Consider the following 17,869-nt stretch of genomic DNA (forward strand, 5'->3'; position numbering starts at 1 on the left):
GCTTTTGTGGGCGCCTGGGGGGCTCAGCAGTTGAGCATCCGCCTTCGGCCCAGGGTGTAGTCCTGGGGTCCGGGATCCAGTCCCACATCGGGCTCCCCGCAGGGAGCCTGCTTCTCCCGCTGCCTCTGCGTCTCTCTGTCTCTGTCTCTGTCTCTCTCTGTGTCTCTGCCTCTCTGTCTGTCTCTCATGAATAAATAACATTCCTAAAAAAATAAATAAATCTGCTCTTGTTTTAGTCGTGTTTCAAGAGAGAGCTGAGGCAAATGCACGTGTTCCTTCTGCTATCTTTAAAGGCTCCTTTGAGTCTTTAATTTCAACAACTGTATTAATTTTTTTTACACCCCGTCTTAGGGGAGACTCCCTGGAAGCAGAGGCCGGGTCCCAGCACGGGCCTGTACCTGCCCGGGCAGCACAGCGCCGAGGAGGAAGCCGGCTGGGCTGTGGCTTCTCCGGAGCTTCAGCTACAGGCCCGAGCTCCGGGACCGGGAGCGGGGGAGCCACCAAAGTGTCCCTGCCTTTCTACCCCGTGAAGTCAGCGGTGGACCTGGCTCCCAACCTGGCGGCAGGGCAGCTGTGCGAGCCCCGGGCGGCCTTGCCCAGGAGAGGTGACCTGGGTGATCAGCTCCAGTCCCTTTTTATTGTTTTTTTTTTTTTTTTTATTTTTTAGGGTAGCCCAATTGTTCATTTTTAAGGGATGCAATGGTGTCTCCCGGGGACCTGGTGGGGCGGGGGCTAGCACCTCGGGGGTGGGGGGCTATCACCTGGGGGCGGGGGGGGGGGCTAGCACCTGGTGGACGTGGGTGGCTAGCACCTGGGGGGCGGGGGGAGGGCTAGCACCTGGGGTACGGGGTGGGGGTGGCTAGCACCTGGGGGACAGGGGCGGGCTAGCACCTGGGGGGCGGGGGGAGGGCTAGCACCTGCGACGTGGGTGCTAGCACCTGGGGGCGGGGGGGTGGGGGTGGCTAGCACCTGGCAGACGGGGACGGCTAGCACCTGGGGGGCGGGGGGAGGGCTAGCACCTGGGGGGCGGGGGGGTGGGGGTGGCTAGCACCTGGGGGACAGGGGCGGGCTAGCACCTGGGGGGCGGGGGGAGGGCTAGCACCTGGGGGGCGGGGGGGTGGGGTGGTGGCTAGCACCTGGCAGACGAGGACGGGCTAGCACCTGGGGGGCGGGGGGGGGGGGATGAGGGCGGTGATCCCGGGTGGGGTTGGGGCGGGGCGGGGGTGATCCCGGCGGCTCCCGGGCCGCGGCGCCCCCGGACGGGCCAGGCCAGCGGGGGGCGCGGGGTCGGCCGGGCCTGGGGCGCCCCCGCCTCCCCCGGGCCCCAGGTGCGCCTCCGCCCCCGGACGGCTTCCGGCCCCGCGCGCAGAGGCCCGGCAGGAGCTCGGGCTCAGTCTCCACCCCGGAGTGGGGCGGGTCCGTCCGGGGTCACACCCGCTCCCGGGCCGCCTGGGCGGGGTCCGCAGGGCTCGAGCGCAGCCGTGTCCGCAGCCGCGGTAAGGGCGCCTGGCGGGGGGCTCGGGGCGCCTGGCGGGGGGCCTGGCGGGGGGCTCGGGGCGCCCCCGGCCCACGGGCTGCGGGTGCGGGTGCGGGTGCGGGCGGGGGTGCTCGAGGTGACGGGCGCGGGGTGCTCGCGGGGCCCGGGGTGCGCCCAGCGGGTCCCGCCCGGCCCGTCGGGGAGGAGCAGCCACAGCCGGGCGCAGGCTCGGGGTAAGGAGAAGCGGCTGAGGCCCCAGCCCCGCAGCTGGCCCGGCCCGAGACCCAGGTTGCCCCGTGACTCTCTTTTCCCCTTTTAAGAAAGCTGCGCCCTCCTGCTGGTCTCGGGGCCTTCCCTCCCTCCCCGCGCCTCCGGCCTGGCCCCGAGTGTCCTCCCCCTCACTCCCTACCCCCTCACCCCTCCACCCCCCTCCATCCCCCCCACCCCTCACCCCTCCACACCCCTCCATCCCTCCACCCCCTCACCCACTCACCCCTCCACCCCCTCCATCCCCCACCTCCTCCATCCCCCACCCCCTCACCCCTCACCCCTCCATTCCCCACACCTAGGAGCCCACTCCGGTCACCACCTCCACCACCTGAACCTGCCACCCGCCATAGCCCCGGCTCCCCCTTGGGTCGGGCTCTGGGAGCAGGGGAGGCTGACCTGCAGCAGGAACCCCCCACGGTTCCGACAGGGTCCCCTGAGCTCCAGAAGGGACAGGGTCCTGCTCCAAGTTACACATCCCCGTCCTCTCTGTAGGTTGTAGGCAACCCTGGTGATGGCCAGACCCTAGCTCTTCAGTTGCAGGGACTTGAGAGGACAGACAGGTGGCAGAGGGAACAGGAGTGACATGGGCCCTCGTGGTCACCCAACACCTGCTTCACTGCCGGAGCCCAGCCCTCCCTGGGCAACGCCGGACCTCTGTTGTTTTGGGGAAACGCACGCACACAGAACTTTCCATCAAGGGCCTCTAAGAACTTCCCTCCTAAATAGTCTTACATTTGGTTATAGGGATAATTTTTCTCTGAAAGCAAGTTAGAGAGTAACACGCACGGTCAAGTCAAATCACAGCGGCCCTCCGCATCTGAAGGCTGAGCCTCCGGGTTGTCCTCCGACTCACGTCCTTTGCGCCCCGTGTGTCTGTCCAGCCCCTCCCTCGTTTTCCCCACCTGGGTCCTCAGCTGGTCCACTAAGCCCCGTGTTCTGCAGGAGCAGGTGCTACGCTCTGCCCACTGCCGGGAACAGCTGAGGCTTTACTGTAAACCAGGGGCCGTGCTGTCAATTTGACTGAGATATTTGAGATCAAAAACACTTTTTATGCTAAAACAATCATATATTTTGGAGTAGAATTCAAAATTTATACCTTAAAAAAAGATTTATTTATTTGACAGAGAGAGAAGTACAAGCAGGGGGAGAGGGAGAGGGAGAAGCAGGCTCCCCGCCGAGCAGGGAGCCAGATGCGGGTGCTAGGATGCTCCATCCTGGGACCCTGGGGAAGGCAGATGCTTAACCCACCGAGCCACCTGGCCCCCCCCCCAAATTTATACCTTTTTAATATAAACAAGAAGCTTTTTTTGCTGGGGTTTTGGGCTTTGCTTTGCCCCCCACGAAGCCCCTGAGGGTTTGCTTTCACTGCAAGTAGTGTGATGGGTGCTGCTGTGTCCTACCTGGAGGGATCAGATTAGTGGTCGTCCTTGGTTACTCATTTACTCTTTATTTCAACTTGAGGTGGGGTTCCTAACCTTGTTTTACAGACGAGGTGGGCCTGGGGACACTTGTCAATGGCCCTAAATTCTTGAGGGGTTGGCATGTGGACAGGAGAATGAACTCACTCCTCATGGGGTCGGGCAGGGCCGGGGTGGATGGCAGGCTCCACTGAACGTGAGTTGTGGCTCTCGAGTCCCCTGGGCTCGGTGCACTTGGGATGGAGAGCTTTCCCAGCAGAGGTGTCTGGGCAGGGGTGTAGTCCCTTTGGCTGGGCCTGTGAAGGTAGAAGGTCAAACTGGGATGACCTCTAAGGGCGTAGCTTCCTTACTTCGGGGTACATCGGGATTCCTCAGGAAGCTTGCACAGCGTGCAGACCCTTGCCCACTCCCCAGAATCTCACCCTGTATGACAGGGTTGGGCCCAGGAGAATGCATGTGTAATCGGTTCCCCAGATGATTGTGATTCGGATGTTTCCCGTCCCTTGCTTTGAGTCAGGGAAGCTTCAGAAACACTTACATGAGCGTATGCACGCTTGGCAAATTGCTTAGAGCCTTAACAAAGACACGGGACCTCAGGGAACTTAGGCCTGTCGTCCTGCTGCAAATTATAAATAATGCGGTAAAAGCTGATGCCGTCCCCATTGTCAAGGACAGCTCTTTATTATACCTGTCACATGGGATTCACCCCGTAGTTTTACATTGCTTGACCCCCCCCCCCAGACCGAATAGAGGGTCTAAACTAAAAGGGTTTCATTTTTAGACTTCACGGGACCTGGGATGGGTTGCTGTGTCAGGAATAACGGACCTAGGAATTTGGCATTTCGAAGCCCCGTTGCTTGTTTCGAGCCTGTGAGTGTTGTGTCTGAGCTGGACTAAGGGCCTCGGCTGTGGGAACCTGACCCACCACCTTTGAACAGTTCTTTTTAAAGGTTTGAGATGGGCCCCCCGGGGGCTCAGCAGTGGAGCGCCTGCCTTGGGCTCAGGTAGTGTCCCCGGGTCCCGGGGGTCCCGGGATCGAGTCCTGCGTCCCCGAAGGGAGCCTGCTTCTCCCCCTGCCCGTGTCTCCACCTCTCTGTGTCTCTCATGAATAAATAAAATAAACACAAAGATTTTAAAAGATATCAAGGATTTTTAAAAGATTTCATTTATTTGACACGGGGGGGGGGTTGCGAGTGAGAGGGAGAAGCAGGCCCCCGACCCAGGGCGCCCCGAACCGCCTGCACGGAGGCCCCCAGCGCCAGCTCCTTGAGCAGCGGCCCTGGCCTAGCGCGTCGCGTGTCACCCCGAGGGCTGAAGGAATGTGTGCAAACTGAGGCCGTCCCTGAGCTCAACCTGCACAAAACGAGCCCCTTGTGCAGGTGACCTCCCCCCCCCCAGGGCTTCCGGACTCCAGCTCTAGAGGATGGCGCCCCTAGAAAAAACCGTCCGCAGGTGATTGTTGTGCACAGTGAAATTCGAGACCTTTCCCTGGGTATCACGTTAGGTGCTTTATGGTCTGTATGGTAATGAGGATCGGTTGCAGCCACAGTGTGCTGACGTCATCCAAGGCCAGAGAAAGAAGGAAGTTGGCAGAGGCTAGTGCGGGGGCGTCTTTCTTCCAAAGCCTCTTGGTGGGTTTGTTCTTGTCTCTGACCCTGAAGGGGGTCACTTGGCCACTTGGAAACCGTTAGCTGCCGTTGGAATGGGGTTGCCTTGGACCCATCGTTATTTCTTCCCGGATGAGGCCTACCCTCACGGTCTTCCGAGCCCGACCCCTGCACGCGCGCAGGTTCTCTTAATGCGGAGGGAAGGTGGGGCGAGGGCAGCGTAGCCCGTCCCGTCGGGAGCCCTGCAGTGGTCCCTCCCGTGTCAAGTCAGGCCAAATTAAGTGACTGTGTCGGGGGCCTAAGTCTGCAGGCCAGAGCCGAGCCTGGATTTTGGCCCACGTCTGGGATTTGCAGGCCGCCTTGTCCCACACTGGGTGGCCTCCGTCGGGCCCCTGGCGGCAGGGGGCCCGGCCCGGGAGTTCAGAGGGTCCCGCACACGGAGCAGGGCCGCGCAGCTCTGCCCGGAGTGATGCATGTTTGCAGTGAGGGCTTTGAGAACTCCACTATTGATTTTGTTATTTTTATAACATTTTAAAAAATTTTATGTATTTATTCATGAGACACACAGAGAGAGGCAGACGCAGGCAGAGGGAGGAGCAGGCTCCCTGCAGGCCGATGCGGGACTGGATCCCCTGACCCCGGGGTCACGGCCTGGGCCCAAGGCGGCCACTCGGCCGCTGAGCCCCAGGGGCCCCAGGAGTGTGCACTTGCACCCAGCGCCCAGCGTGTGTGACGGCGTGCAAACCACACACGTGTCTCCCAACACCGAACCGCGTGAACCTCTTTTAGGTTGAAGTACCGGCGCCCCCGCCCCTCCCACTTCTCCAGCTCCCTGGTGCGGGTGCCAGGCCCGGCCGCCCCGGGGCTCCGCGGATCCCCTGGAGCTGAGAGGGGCGGCGACACCCACGGCCCCCCCAGGCCACGCGGGGCTGTGGAACAACCCACGCCCACAGCCGAATCCGGAGCAGAGGTGAGGGCGGCAGGCGAGAATGGGAGCCGGCGGGGGCTCCGGGTCTCTGGGCCCATAGAAGAGTTCTGGAATCGGAGGGTGGGGGTGGGTGCTGACCCGTGAACGCGGTCACTACCCCGACTGAGCTTCCCGGCCTTGGTTTCGCCTCGGGTTGTGGTCTCAGGGCCCCAGGGGCCTGGGTTCGAGCCCGGCATGGGGTCCCGCTCAGCAGGAGGCTGCTCCTCGCCCTGTCTCTCTGTCTCTGCCCCCCTCCTGCTCGTGCGCGCGCTCTCTCTCTCTCTCTCTCAAATAAATAAATCTTTAAAAAAATACCATTGAATTATATGCTTAAAACTGGTTAAAATGGTAAACATCATCATGTGTATCTTATCACAGTTTTCTCTAAAAATGTGCCTTCTCTACTCTTCGGTCTCCCGGTGGGTGCCGGAGCGTCCTTGCATCAGCCTATTAGGAGTAACTGTGACATTTTCAGGGTTTTGTGACCTGATTCAATTCAGTTATATGAACTTAGCAATAAATAAGTTATATTAAAATATGTTTATAAATAAGTTATATTTAAAGTAGCATCACTTCCTAATTATTTTACTACCTTTCATTATCCCGTATGCTCTTGTGGTTACTCATGCCTGCTTTGTCTTGAAATACTGCCTACCTCGTCCTAGTTCTAGGTTCAGTGACATCACATTGTGATTTGAAATCAGTCACGTTGCAAATATTCATGCCAAAGAAATGGCTACACAGCAGGGTTTTCCTTCTCTGGAGAGTCAGCTGTTAAGTTTATCCCAAAATATCGCCTGACCATGTGTTATTGGTGGGTCAGGGTTGAAGTAAGTTTGTAGGAATGAAGTTCCAGCTACTTGGGATCTTGCGGGGAACTTGCTTACGTTGAATTCTAGCCCTTTCCAAACGGCCGGGCCGTTGGGTATTTTGGGTACCTAGGGAACAAGAGGGTGAGGCCAAGTTTAGTGGGTGGGAAACAAAATGAGTCATAGAGTAAATGAGTTACTCTAACATCCCGGGCGAGATTTTCCTCAACTGGAACCCTGAAGACGGGCGGGGGAGACACTTGTAGAAATAAAATCAAGTGATTGCTCTCAAAATGGGAAAGAGATGCCTTTAGAGAAAGTTTTTATTATGGACATTTTCCGACATATGCTCAAGTGAGGGAATAGTTAAAATGAACCTCTATGTATTTATCTCTCAGCTCCACAGTGATCAATATTTCACCAAAAAAGAGACTTTCCAACTCTTGAAGTGATAAGAGGGAGGAGTACAAAGGAAAAGATGGCCAGATATGATTCAAAATGTTTCTTCCAAATTTTGGCTGTACTGAATTAAAAGGATAATATTAAATTGATAAAATACTTAATAATACACCTTAGATATAAGATACTAAATTTTATAATATAGGAATAATTTCTATAAATTTTAGGAAAGTACCAAGATGCTAAAAATGGGTGAAAAATGCAGATAATACACAAAGGAGGATATGGATATGAGTTGAAAAAAGGGAAAGTCAGTGTTCCTACTTTAATTTTAAAAAAGGAAGTTAAACCAATAAGATTTAGTATTACACCCAAATGTTATGTTATAAAGAAATAAATAAAGCAAGCAAGCTTATGGCTTGGCTGGGCTTGGACGTCCTTGTAAATTTGGAGGACAACTGGAAATATTCAGAAGTATCAGATATCACAAGAAATACAGCCAAAAAAAAAAAGGAATAAAATATCTTACAAAGCAAATTGTAGAGATTGTAGCCATGGCCTTTAAAAACCTGAACAACCAAAAAAGAAAATAAATAAATTTTTAAAAACCCTAAGCAAGCAATAATAGTGAATAAATTTTAACATATCATGTCATGAAAGAGTGTAATTCAGTAAAGGGATCTAGATGGTGATCGCGTGGAGTACGAAAAATGAAGAGGAAAGAATACAGCCCAAAATCATCTACGCACTGGGACTACAGCCAAAAGATTGGCACAAATAGAAATAACAGTAGATCGTAAGTCTACATTATTTTAAAATGTCCTTCTCAGTGCATAAAGTCGATTAATTTACAAAATAAAATGAAAGAGAGAAATAGGGGATTGCCTAAGGCTTCAGTCCCTACGATTCTCTGAAAGTTCATTGTTTCCTTTCATAGGCAGTGGAAAGATTCATAATTTTTAGCATTGCAACGGAAATTTTTTCCTCTACCCACATTCTGCTTGTTAAGAAACAAGTTTATCAGATCACACAATTTAATAACAGCTGGAGGGAAGGAGAAGTTAACAGTAGGGGGTAAAGGTAGCACTAACTGTCCTGTTACCACCATAAAACCCTGAGGTTGCTAAAACAGAAAATAAAATCATAATAAATAACCCAATAATACGTTTTACTATATAAATTAAATTACAACTTAATTTGAATTTACCAGACTTAAATTTCTGTTGCTATATTCCGTTGCTGAAACAGAAAACTGTAACGAGTAAGCCAAGTAACTTTTGGCCATGTACATCGATGATGTTTAATATTAAAAAATGAATAAAGGTTATTTTTAAAAAGCTAACCCATATTTTCTGTTTTATCCTTCCTGTGATATTTCCTGAGGTGGTAATACTAAATTTTTTATGATCTCTGCAGATAGACTCCATTTCTTCTAGCGCGATTCCTGCTGGAGGACTCTATTTTTATGAATATAAAACAAAACAAAAAAACCCCACAGAAACAGTGCAGTTGAAACCAAACAGTAGCGAAAAGAATGCTATTTAGATACGAATTTGGTAAGCCTTCTTAAATGCATGTGTTTGATTTACAAAATCTAAAATGCCTCATCACTTGATTCCAGTAAAAGGAGGGAGGGGATCCCTGGGTGGCTCAGCGGTTTAGCGCCCAGGGTGTGACCCGGGGTCCCGGGATCGAGTCCCGCGTCGGGCTCCCTGCGTGGAGCCTGCTTCTCCCTCTGCCTGTGTCTCTGCCTCTCTCTCTGTGTCTCTGTGTGTCTCTCATGAATAAATAAATAAAACCATTAAAAAAATAAGAGGAGGGAAGGGATGGTCAGAGGAAAGTAACCTGGGCCGTGATGTGCCGAGTACAGAACATCTAAGCCAAAGTCTTTAGTCTCAAAGGATTTCTTGGTGTTGCCACGTTCGTCATCGCCCCCCGTACTGAAGGCCTCATTACTTCACCAGAATAGTGAGGGCGCCGCTAGTTCCCTGAACCTTGCTTCTGAACAATTAAGTGGATTATTTTCAGGAATGGACTTTCCCCCTGAATATTCCGAGGCCTTATTCCTTTTACCTTCTTCTCTAGCATTTTGTCCTGGGCCACTTTAGGGTTTTCTTTCTTCATTTAACAAATGGGGAAATGAAGGTACAGTGGACGAACAAAAATTTTTTGTGGGATTTAAAAGATACCATCTGGGGGCACTTGGGCAGCTCAGGTCGTGATCCCTGGATCCGGGGAGCACATCGGGCTCCCTGCCCAGCGGGGAGCCTGCTTCCCCCTCTGCTCCCTGCCCCAGCTCTCCTTTGCTATTTCTGTCTCTATTTATAAATAAGCTAAATCTTTTTTAAGAAATAAAAGAGAAATCATCTGGTCATTCATGTAAAGTGTTGAGCACACTGACACGTAACAGAAGAGGCGCTCGATGATACCTACGCTCAGTACTGTCGGACAAGCCCAGGGTGTCTGGAGCGTGGTCTGCAGTACAAAGGGCGAGACACACATACTCGTTCCAATTATCTGGTAGTCACATTCGAAGAATTCAAAAGAGACAGGCGAAATGAACCTTAATGATAAATTTTACACTCTACACAGTGGACCCAAAGTAGTATCATTCCAACGTCTAATCAATAGGAAGAAATACTGAGCTGTTTTCTAGTCTTCGAGCCGAGTCCTAACAGTCGGGTGTGAGTGTTTTACACTGACAGGACATCTGAATCTGAATTTCCACCAGAAACATTTGATTCGTATTTAGATTTCCTAAGAGTCACCTTTGACGGAGATTCACACACCCAAATTATTTTAAACATACTTAGTTTTCCCGTATCTGACAAGAGCACAAAAAGATAATTTTACTTTAATATTTGCGTCCACATCGAAAAAGCTGGTTCATCTTTTTTAGGAGCCTTGATTTGACCGTATCCTACTTTTTTATTTACTTATTTTAAAGATTTTATTTATTTATTTATTTATTCGCGGGAGACCAGGGAGAGAGGCAGAGACACAGGCAGAGGGAGAAGCGGGGTCCCCACGGGGAGCCTGACGCGGGCCTCGATCCTGGGACCCCAGGGTCATGGCCTGGGCCGAGGGCAGATGCCCCCCGCTGAGCCCCCGGGCTGTCCTACTGGTTTCCATAGAGGCCGTGCCCTCTTCCATCCCTGCCGGCGGTACTCGAGTGTTCCCCCTCCTTGCACATCTTCACCAACACTACTATTTCCTCGAAGTAGCCGTCCGGTGGGTGTGAGGAGGGTGTAACACGTTCGGACGGAGCGTATAACTGGTGTGCGGCTGCGCCAGCGGGAGGGGCGTCCCTGCAGCGCCCGGAGCCCCGTCGAGCCCCCGCAGCTGCCCCTGCGGCCTCCACGCCGCCGCCAGCCCCTGGACGGCCTCCTGACCCAGCACCCGGTCGGGCACCTGGTCGGGCCACCTGTGCAAGCGGCCGCTTCCCACCAGGGCCCCCAGGGCATCCTGCTCCAGCTTCGCCCTCACCCGCTTGCTGAAGACGGGAAGACGTGAGCGCATCCCACTCGGGGACACATACCGGTTGGCAGGTTTAGTCCTTGTTCCTCTGAAGGCTCCTCGCGCTGTGACCTGCCCGTTCGCACACGTGCGTTGGCACGATAGGACACAAAGGCCTCCAGGGTCGCATAGACGTGTGCAAAAGCAGCTCCGGCCGCCTCCCACTGGGTGACCTCGGGCACTGCGTGGGACCGTGCTCGGCGCCGGGCTTCGTGGGCCAGACGGGGAAGGAGCAGGACGCCCGCGGGTGCAGGGTGCTCCGTGCAAGCAGGTGTCCCAGCCAGCTTCTCGGCCGCCCGAGGGAGGGGGACAGGCTGCGGGCCCCCCGGACGGCCTCGCGGAGTCCCAGCCGCGGCAGCAGGCTGAGCGCGGGCACTGCAGGCGGCCTGTGGGCTGGTTGGCTCGGCAGCTGCTGCTGGCCATGGTGTGGTGCCTTCTCCGCAGGGCACGGCCGCACGATCAGCCGCAGCTCCTGGCACCCAGCGGTCCCCGTCGCCTTTGCAGAACGGGCGGGCGGGCGAGTGTGCGTGGAACGTCAGTGAGCTGTCACATGGGTGCTGAGCGTGAGCACTTCGGTCCCCGCCGTCCTGTGTCTGCGCCACTGGCCCCAGAGGGGGGAATCCAAGCAGTTTGTCTGCAGTTAAGAGGCTTAATGGTCAAAAGCAACAAAATAGAGCGCGGCTGCCGACAGGAGGGCGGCCGGCGGGAGGGCCTGGGACCTCCAGGCCCCGTGTCACCCCCCCCGCACGGCTCAGCTGACCAAGAGCGTCACTTAGGAAAACCCAAGCACGAGTCTATGCAGGCTGACACCACAGGAGCGGGGGGACAGGCTTCAGCAGACGCCTTCCCCGTGGGGACCGCGGGTGCGCCGCCCCGGGCCGTGTGTCTGGCAAGGCACGGCCGGCACCCAGAGGCGGGCACCCGGCCCCTCGCCCAGCATGCGCTCGGGACGCCGGTTCCGTTTCCCCAGTCGTGCGGCCCAGGGTGATCGGCCGGAGCTCACCCCGGGCTGGCGCTGGGGACTGTCCCGCGGCTCGCAGAGCACAGGCGAGGGCCCGGCTGCAGGGGGCCGTCGGGTCAGATGGGCCACGGGCGGGAGGGGCGCTGGCCGCTTGCACCTCTCCCCGCCCGCCCTGGGACACAGCATCCCAGGTGGGGGGCCGCTCCGACGGACTTCGCCGCCTGTGGGGGTGACAGAGGAGGGGGAGCTTTAAAATTATTTGTCGGGGCGCCCGGGAGGCTCAGCAGGTCGAGCGTCTGCCTTCGGCTCAGGTCATGGTCCCAGGGTCCTGGGATCGAGCCCCGCGTCGGGCTCCGCTCAGCGGGGACTTTCTCCCTCTCCCGCTGCTGCTCAACCTGCTTGTGCCTGCTCTCGCTCGCTCTCCGTCAAATAGATGAAGAGAATCTTTGTTTTTTTAATTTTTATTTATTTGTGATAGTCACACACACAGAGAGAGAGAGAGAGAGAGGCAGAGACACAGGCAGAGGGAGAAGCAGGCTCCATGCACCGGAGCCCGATGTGGGACTCGATCCCGGGTCTCCAGGATCGCGCCCTGGGCCAAAGGCAGGCGCCAAACCGCTGAGCCACCCAGGGATCCCTAGATGAAGAGAATCTTTAAAAAAATAAAATAAAATCACTTGTGGATTGAAATTATTGTCCCCCACAATACTGCAAAGCGGTGGCTAAAATTTGGACAAAAGACTGTCACTAAGTCGTTTGCCCCCTATTGGGTAGGAAGAGATCCATCCCGAAGATTCCTAGCGGGCCGCCTTGCTGGTTTGTCGGCCTCCCCTTAGCGCGCACGCTCTGCCTTTGAGGAAGTGTCTCAAAATGCTTATTTTTGGGGGATCCTGGGGGGGAGGCTCAGCGATTTAGCGCCACCTTCGGCCCAGGGCACGATCCTGGAGATCCAAGATCGAGTCCCACGTCGGGCTCCCCGCGTGGAGCCTGCTTCTCCCTCTGCCTGGGTCTCTGCCTCTCTCTGTCTCTCTGTGTCTCTTGAATAAATAAATTTTAAAGACCCAACAAAACGACAAAATGCTTATTTCTTCCAGACGCAAACCCCATCCAGGCAACAACCTTCCTTTACTTTTAGAAGGATCTAAGTTCCAAGGACAAAGGGTTGTATTCACTTCCCGATTCCACAGGGTTGGAAAGCCCTTCAAAGCCAGCGCCTTGGGCGGGGCCCCGGGCACACCCTCCGCAACCCGCAACCGGAGGACAAGTGTAAATGTGTCACGCTGTGGGGTGTAAACTGAAACCGAGGGCCAGGGACAGCCGGGGAGGGACTCTGTCACATGTGATCTCCCGGGGAGACGCGGAGAGCAGCTCCTCCAAGGACTGCAGATCCCTCGGTAAGGGCCGGGCTGCGCGGCCTGGGCCTGGGGCGACCTGGTGATGGAGCGGAGGCCGCTGGGGCCGGGGGCTGTCGGGGGCTGTCGGGGGCCGTCCGTGTCCCGGGCCCTGGCAGGGGCTCCACCTGCCCCTCACAAGCAGCAGGCCCCGGGGTGGCGCTGGGGACAGGCTCCCTGCCCCCCCCCCACACACCCCCGAGTGCTGACACCTGCAGCGAAGCCTTCATGCAGGGACTTGGAGGACGGGCCACACGGCAGCCGACTCCAGGCCAGGGCGGGTGTGGCCGTTGTGGAATCAGAGCAGGGGGTGACCCTGGGCCGGGCCGGGCCAGGCCACCGTCTCCTGGGGGCTGTGCCCAATGGCCCATCCAGGTGTCGCCCGTGGCGCAACCCTGCTTCAAACCCGCTTTGAAGGGGGCCGCCCCCAGGTCAGGAGCGGGCCCCCTTCTCCCTGAAATGAATTTGCATGGCTTTGTTTGGAGGGCGCTTCGCTGATTTCACTAGTCTGATGCTCAGGAAACCATCTAATTTGCCTGTTTTCCAAATTCCGGGAGAGTGGGGAGGAACCCGCCACGCTGCTGCCTGCACGGCAGCCGCTCAAGTAGTGCTCGGGATTGGACGGCCTTGATCCGTGTGTCTGCTGTGAGGACGGTGGAAACCCTGTGCTGGGGGCGCCCGGGGGCTCCCCGGGACAGCATCTGCCTTTGGCCCAGGCCATGACCCTGGGTCCTGGATTCGAGTCCCGCATCGGGCTCCCTGCAGGGAAGCCTGCTTCTCCCCCTGCCTGGGGTCTCCACCTCTCTCTGGGACTCTCAGGAATAAATAAAATCTTAAAAAAATAATTTTCAGGAGCCCTATTGTGAACCCCAGTTGTAGAGTCCAGATCCCATAAAGCAGGTGCAGCTTCCCATCCACAGACTGGGTAACCCTTGGATTTTGGGGGGCATCACTAACACATGGCCCCCTCTCTCTGTGGTGAAGGGCCCCGGAGCATTTAAGGTCATTCGAGCCGTAGGCCCAAGCCCGAGTGGGTTTGCCCTTTTCCTAAAGCCGCGGCACGGTTGCTCATTATTTTGCCCCACCTGCAAGTGGCCAAGAAGCTTCCTCAAGCCCAGCACAAAGTCTGGGTCAATGTGATCCTGGCGACGTCGTTCGGTCAGTGGGCTGGTAGGCCGGCCTCCAGACGAGAGCATGGACGGACCAAGGGAGCGGGGCCCAGGAGGGACCCCCAGAAAGAGTCCCGGCTCCTCGGGCTGCAGGGCAACGTGGAAGGACCTTGAGGTCGAGCTCCCGGACGAAGGGCCCGGCATTCTTTGGGAGCCCACGGTCTAAGAGGAGGCCTGGGGCGATCCCGCAGCGGGGGTGGTCTGAGGGACCCCTTCCCTCCATGCTGGGAGCGACTCGCCCCTCAGCAGGTGCCAGACACCGCGCCAGGAAGCGTGAGTGCAGGGTAACGTTACATGTTAATACCCGATGGAAGAATCAAGGGGTAGCATTTCCAGCATTCATGTCTAGAATTTTTTTTAATATTTTATTTATTTGCTCATGAGATAGAGAGAGGGGCAGAGACACAGGCAGAGGGAGAAGCAGGCTCCTGCGGGGAGCCCGATGCGGGACTCGATCCCAGGACCCCGGGGTCACGCCCTGAGCCAAAGGCAGATGCTCAACCGCTGAGCCCCCTGGGCATCCCCATTTCTAGAATCTACTGAGAAACTCATTTGGTGCTGGTAAGTAAGGACTACCCGACAGCTGTCTCTCGATTGGTGGACTTAGGCGGCGGGCTGTCCCGTCTGGTAAGTGTACCCCGTGTTCACGCAGGATACATTCTTTCCCCTTTAGTAAGTTATTTCTAGCTCATTGAATAATGACTCTCAGTATTTCCAGAAGGTTTTGCTCAAGCATTTTTTCCCACTTCTTGATGTGGTCAAAGGATTGGCAGTATTTCTACTAAAGGCCGGCTTTTGGGGGGAGGAGTTTTCCTTTCCGGCCTCCTTACGTGTTGTCATCCACAGCGGCTCCCCCTTATCCAGGGGTGTGTGTTCCAGGAATCCCGACGGGTGCCCGGAACCGCATGTGGCCTGGAACGGTGCACGAGCTGCTTTGTCCCGTACAGACGTACCTGTGGGAAAGTCTGATTTGTAAACTAGTAGGAGATTAACAACAAGAACAAATAATGTCTAACGTTATTCTGTAATAAAAGTCATATAAATGGGGTCTCCCTTTCTCGAGACACCTTGTGATGCTGTAGTCTCCCTTCTTATGACGATGAGGGGGGGCACATGGGGTGCCACGCGGCGGAGTGAGTTGGGGGACATGGGCGTTGGGAGCAGCTTTCGTCTCCCTTTGATGTGGTGTCAGAAGGAGGACCACCTGCTTCGGGATCGCAGTTGACCGAGACCACAGATGACGGAGGGTCATCACGTTCCAAAACGATGTAGAAACCAATGTCTTACCTTAGTCATTCTAGAATTTTCCTTCCTCGAGTGGAAAGCACAGTAAAGGGAGACTTTGCTCCGCAGAGCGTGTCCGCAGGCTGTGCCCTGATGAGCAGGCTCCGTCCGACTGCCGGGGAAGGTGGCGCCCCTGAGCCCTCCCAGGACGGGGCCCAGAGCAAGTGGCGGCTCCGTCCCCGGGAGCCCGGCTCTTGGCTCCCCACGCATCGGGCCACGAGGAGCAGCCCTTGGGGCTCGGTGGTGGCCCGGCCAGCGCGTGGACACCGGGCGGGCTCAGCGGGAGGGGCCCTGAGGCTGCTGAGGGCTGCCCTGGCTCCGGATGCTTCTTGGGACACCAGGGAGCCCACGGAAGGTGCGGGACGGGAGTGGGCCCTGCAGGACCGGGTGCTCCCTGAGGCCGGCAGGCGCCAGCCCAGAGCCCCGGCCGAGACGCCCGCACGCCGGGACCGAGCGGCCTCGCTGCGGGGACAGAGCGGGGGCCGAGCACGCAGCGGCTAGGGGGTCGCCGGGCGGTGGCCGTCCCTCCCCGGGGCCTCGGCCTCCTGTCCCCTCGGGGGACGCGCGTCTGCAGAGCAGCGGGGACGGTGTCCGCGGCAGCCTCCCTGTTACCCACCTGGCCTCGGTGCCTTCGGCGATCGATGGGGCTGGCCTGCGGGGACGGCGCTGGCTTTCCCTGGTGACCCACCTTTGAGCAAACCGCAGGTCACCGTGGTCAGCGATTTTAGCGACGCATCGCTCATCGCGGAAACCGCCCCTCTGCTTCTTTCACAGAGCAGCTTCTGGACTGTGACCGTGACCGGGACGTGGAGCCCGCGGAGCCGCCATGGTAAGCGCGGGGGCACCTGGCCTACCTGCTGCCCGGCCGGCGGGTGCACGAGCGCCTCCCTACCTGGTGCCCGCGGCAGGTGCAGGATGTGTATTCAGGGACAGTGGACTTTGCGGAGCTGTTTCCTCAGTGGAGAGGAGAGAGGGAAGTGAAAAGGGCCTGGCTGCCTCCCTCCCTTCCTCCCTCACTTCCTTCCTCCCTTTCAGTCAACCCCCGTTTTAATTTCTTCCCAGGACAGTAAGTCACTTGACCCTGAAAATTTACTCAAAAGCAGAAGCCTTTGAATCCTTCTTCCAACATCCTGAGATACAAAAAGAAGTCGTAGTTTTCTCATCCCAGGAGCTCCTGTGTGTTCACTGTACAAACTGCAGGCACATGAAAAGGAAAAACGAAAAATCCCCCAGGCCCACCTGCAGGACACAAGTGCCACCCACACCTTGGCGCGACACCACCGCAGGCTCATGGGGAGGGGTGCGTGTCAGCGGGCAGGCTCGCCACCCGCCTCCTGTTTGGGGCGTGAGCGGGCCCCTCGGGGCTGCACTAGCGGATCTTTGGGGCGGGCTGCGAGTTGGAGCCTTGAGAGTTTCATAAAGTCCGGTCTTGAGCGGAAGCTGAGCCTCCCCCTCCCCCCTGCAGCCGGGCTCTCCCCGCAGGTGGCCGTCTCCTCCCCTCCTCCCGCCCAAATAAGGTACCTGGACACACAGGTGATCCTGACCCCTGGCCCCTGGAAGGAGTAGTAGACATACAGTCTTCCACCTGGAGAGGAGCCGGAGATCCCGCCAGCTCCAACTGGCCTCCTCTAGGAACGTGGAGGACAATGACTAATATACCCTTAACATTGTTTTACCTTGGACATTCTAGAATTTTCTTCATCATCCATGACAGTCAAAACCTCACTCATCTCTGCCCTAGATCTCCGTGCTTTGTTTTAAAATTCGTTTCTTCTTGATTCTCCCGGGACACAGACCATTTATTCAGAAATGTTTACAGGGTCCCAACCTTGTGCCAGATGTGGTACTTGGCCCTGCGGACTCCAAATTAATGGGACAGTCTTCCTGCCTGCAGCAAGCTCACGTAGGAAGCCTGTGGCCCAGTGACCCTGTACTGTGCTGTCCACTCGAGGAAGGTGACCTCAGTTGCTCTCATCTTTCCTCCTAGTACCTGTTTCTCCATCATCACTGATATTTGTTGGACAGATAAAGGACATTTTTATTTTTTTATTCTTATTTTTTTTAAAGGACATTTTTAAAGGTCAGGAAAAACACACAATAGTCGCAATATTGTAATTCCCAATTGTTTTCCATCATTTTATTTTATTTTATTTAAGTTTTATTTATTTGTTTGAGAGACCGAGTGAGAGAGAGCATGAGCAGGGGGCAAAGAGGGGTAGAGGAAGAGAGAGCAGCAGACTCCGCACTGAGCAGGGAGCCCGAAGCAGGGCTTAATCCCAGGACCCTGGGACCATGACCTGGGCCAAAGGCAGATGCTCAACCACTGAGCACCCAGGTGTCCTCCCACTTTTTAGATCTTTTTTTTTTTTTAAGATTTATTTATTTATTTATGACAGAGAGAGAGAGAGAGAGAGAGAGAGAGGCAGAGACACAGGCAGAGGGAGAACCAGGCTCCACGCACGGACTCCGATGCGGGACTTGATCCTGGATCTCCAGGATCACACCCCGGGCCGCAGGCGGCACTAAACCGCTGGGCCACCTGGGCTGCCCACTTTTTAGATATTTTTAAAATCTTAATTTATTTTAACTTCAACTTGCCAA

General features: G+C 56.1%; 1 protein-coding gene across 1 annotated transcript in view; it reads left to right on the forward strand.

Annotated features, from left to right (window-relative positions):
• Window positions 1-1,440: 1,440 nt before the first annotated feature.
• Window positions 1,441-17,869, forward strand: part of ANXA4 (annexin A4) — a 46,853-nt gene continuing 30,424 nt past the window's right edge. Inside the window, exons 1-2 of the mRNA XM_055328105.1 lie at window positions 1,441-1,496; window positions 16,043-16,097. Coding sequence (XP_055184080.1) covers window positions 16,095-16,097 — 3 coding nt within the window. The 5' untranslated portion in view covers window positions 1,441-1,496; window positions 16,043-16,094. The remainder of the gene's footprint in view (window positions 1,497-16,042; window positions 16,098-17,869) is intronic.

The sequence above is a fragment of the Nyctereutes procyonoides genome, unplaced genomic scaffold, assembly GCF_905146905.1.
Source record: "Nyctereutes procyonoides isolate TBG_1078 unplaced genomic scaffold, NYPRO_anot_genome, whole genome shotgun sequence".
Taxonomy (NCBI): domain Eukaryota; kingdom Metazoa; phylum Chordata; class Mammalia; order Carnivora; family Canidae; genus Nyctereutes; species Nyctereutes procyonoides.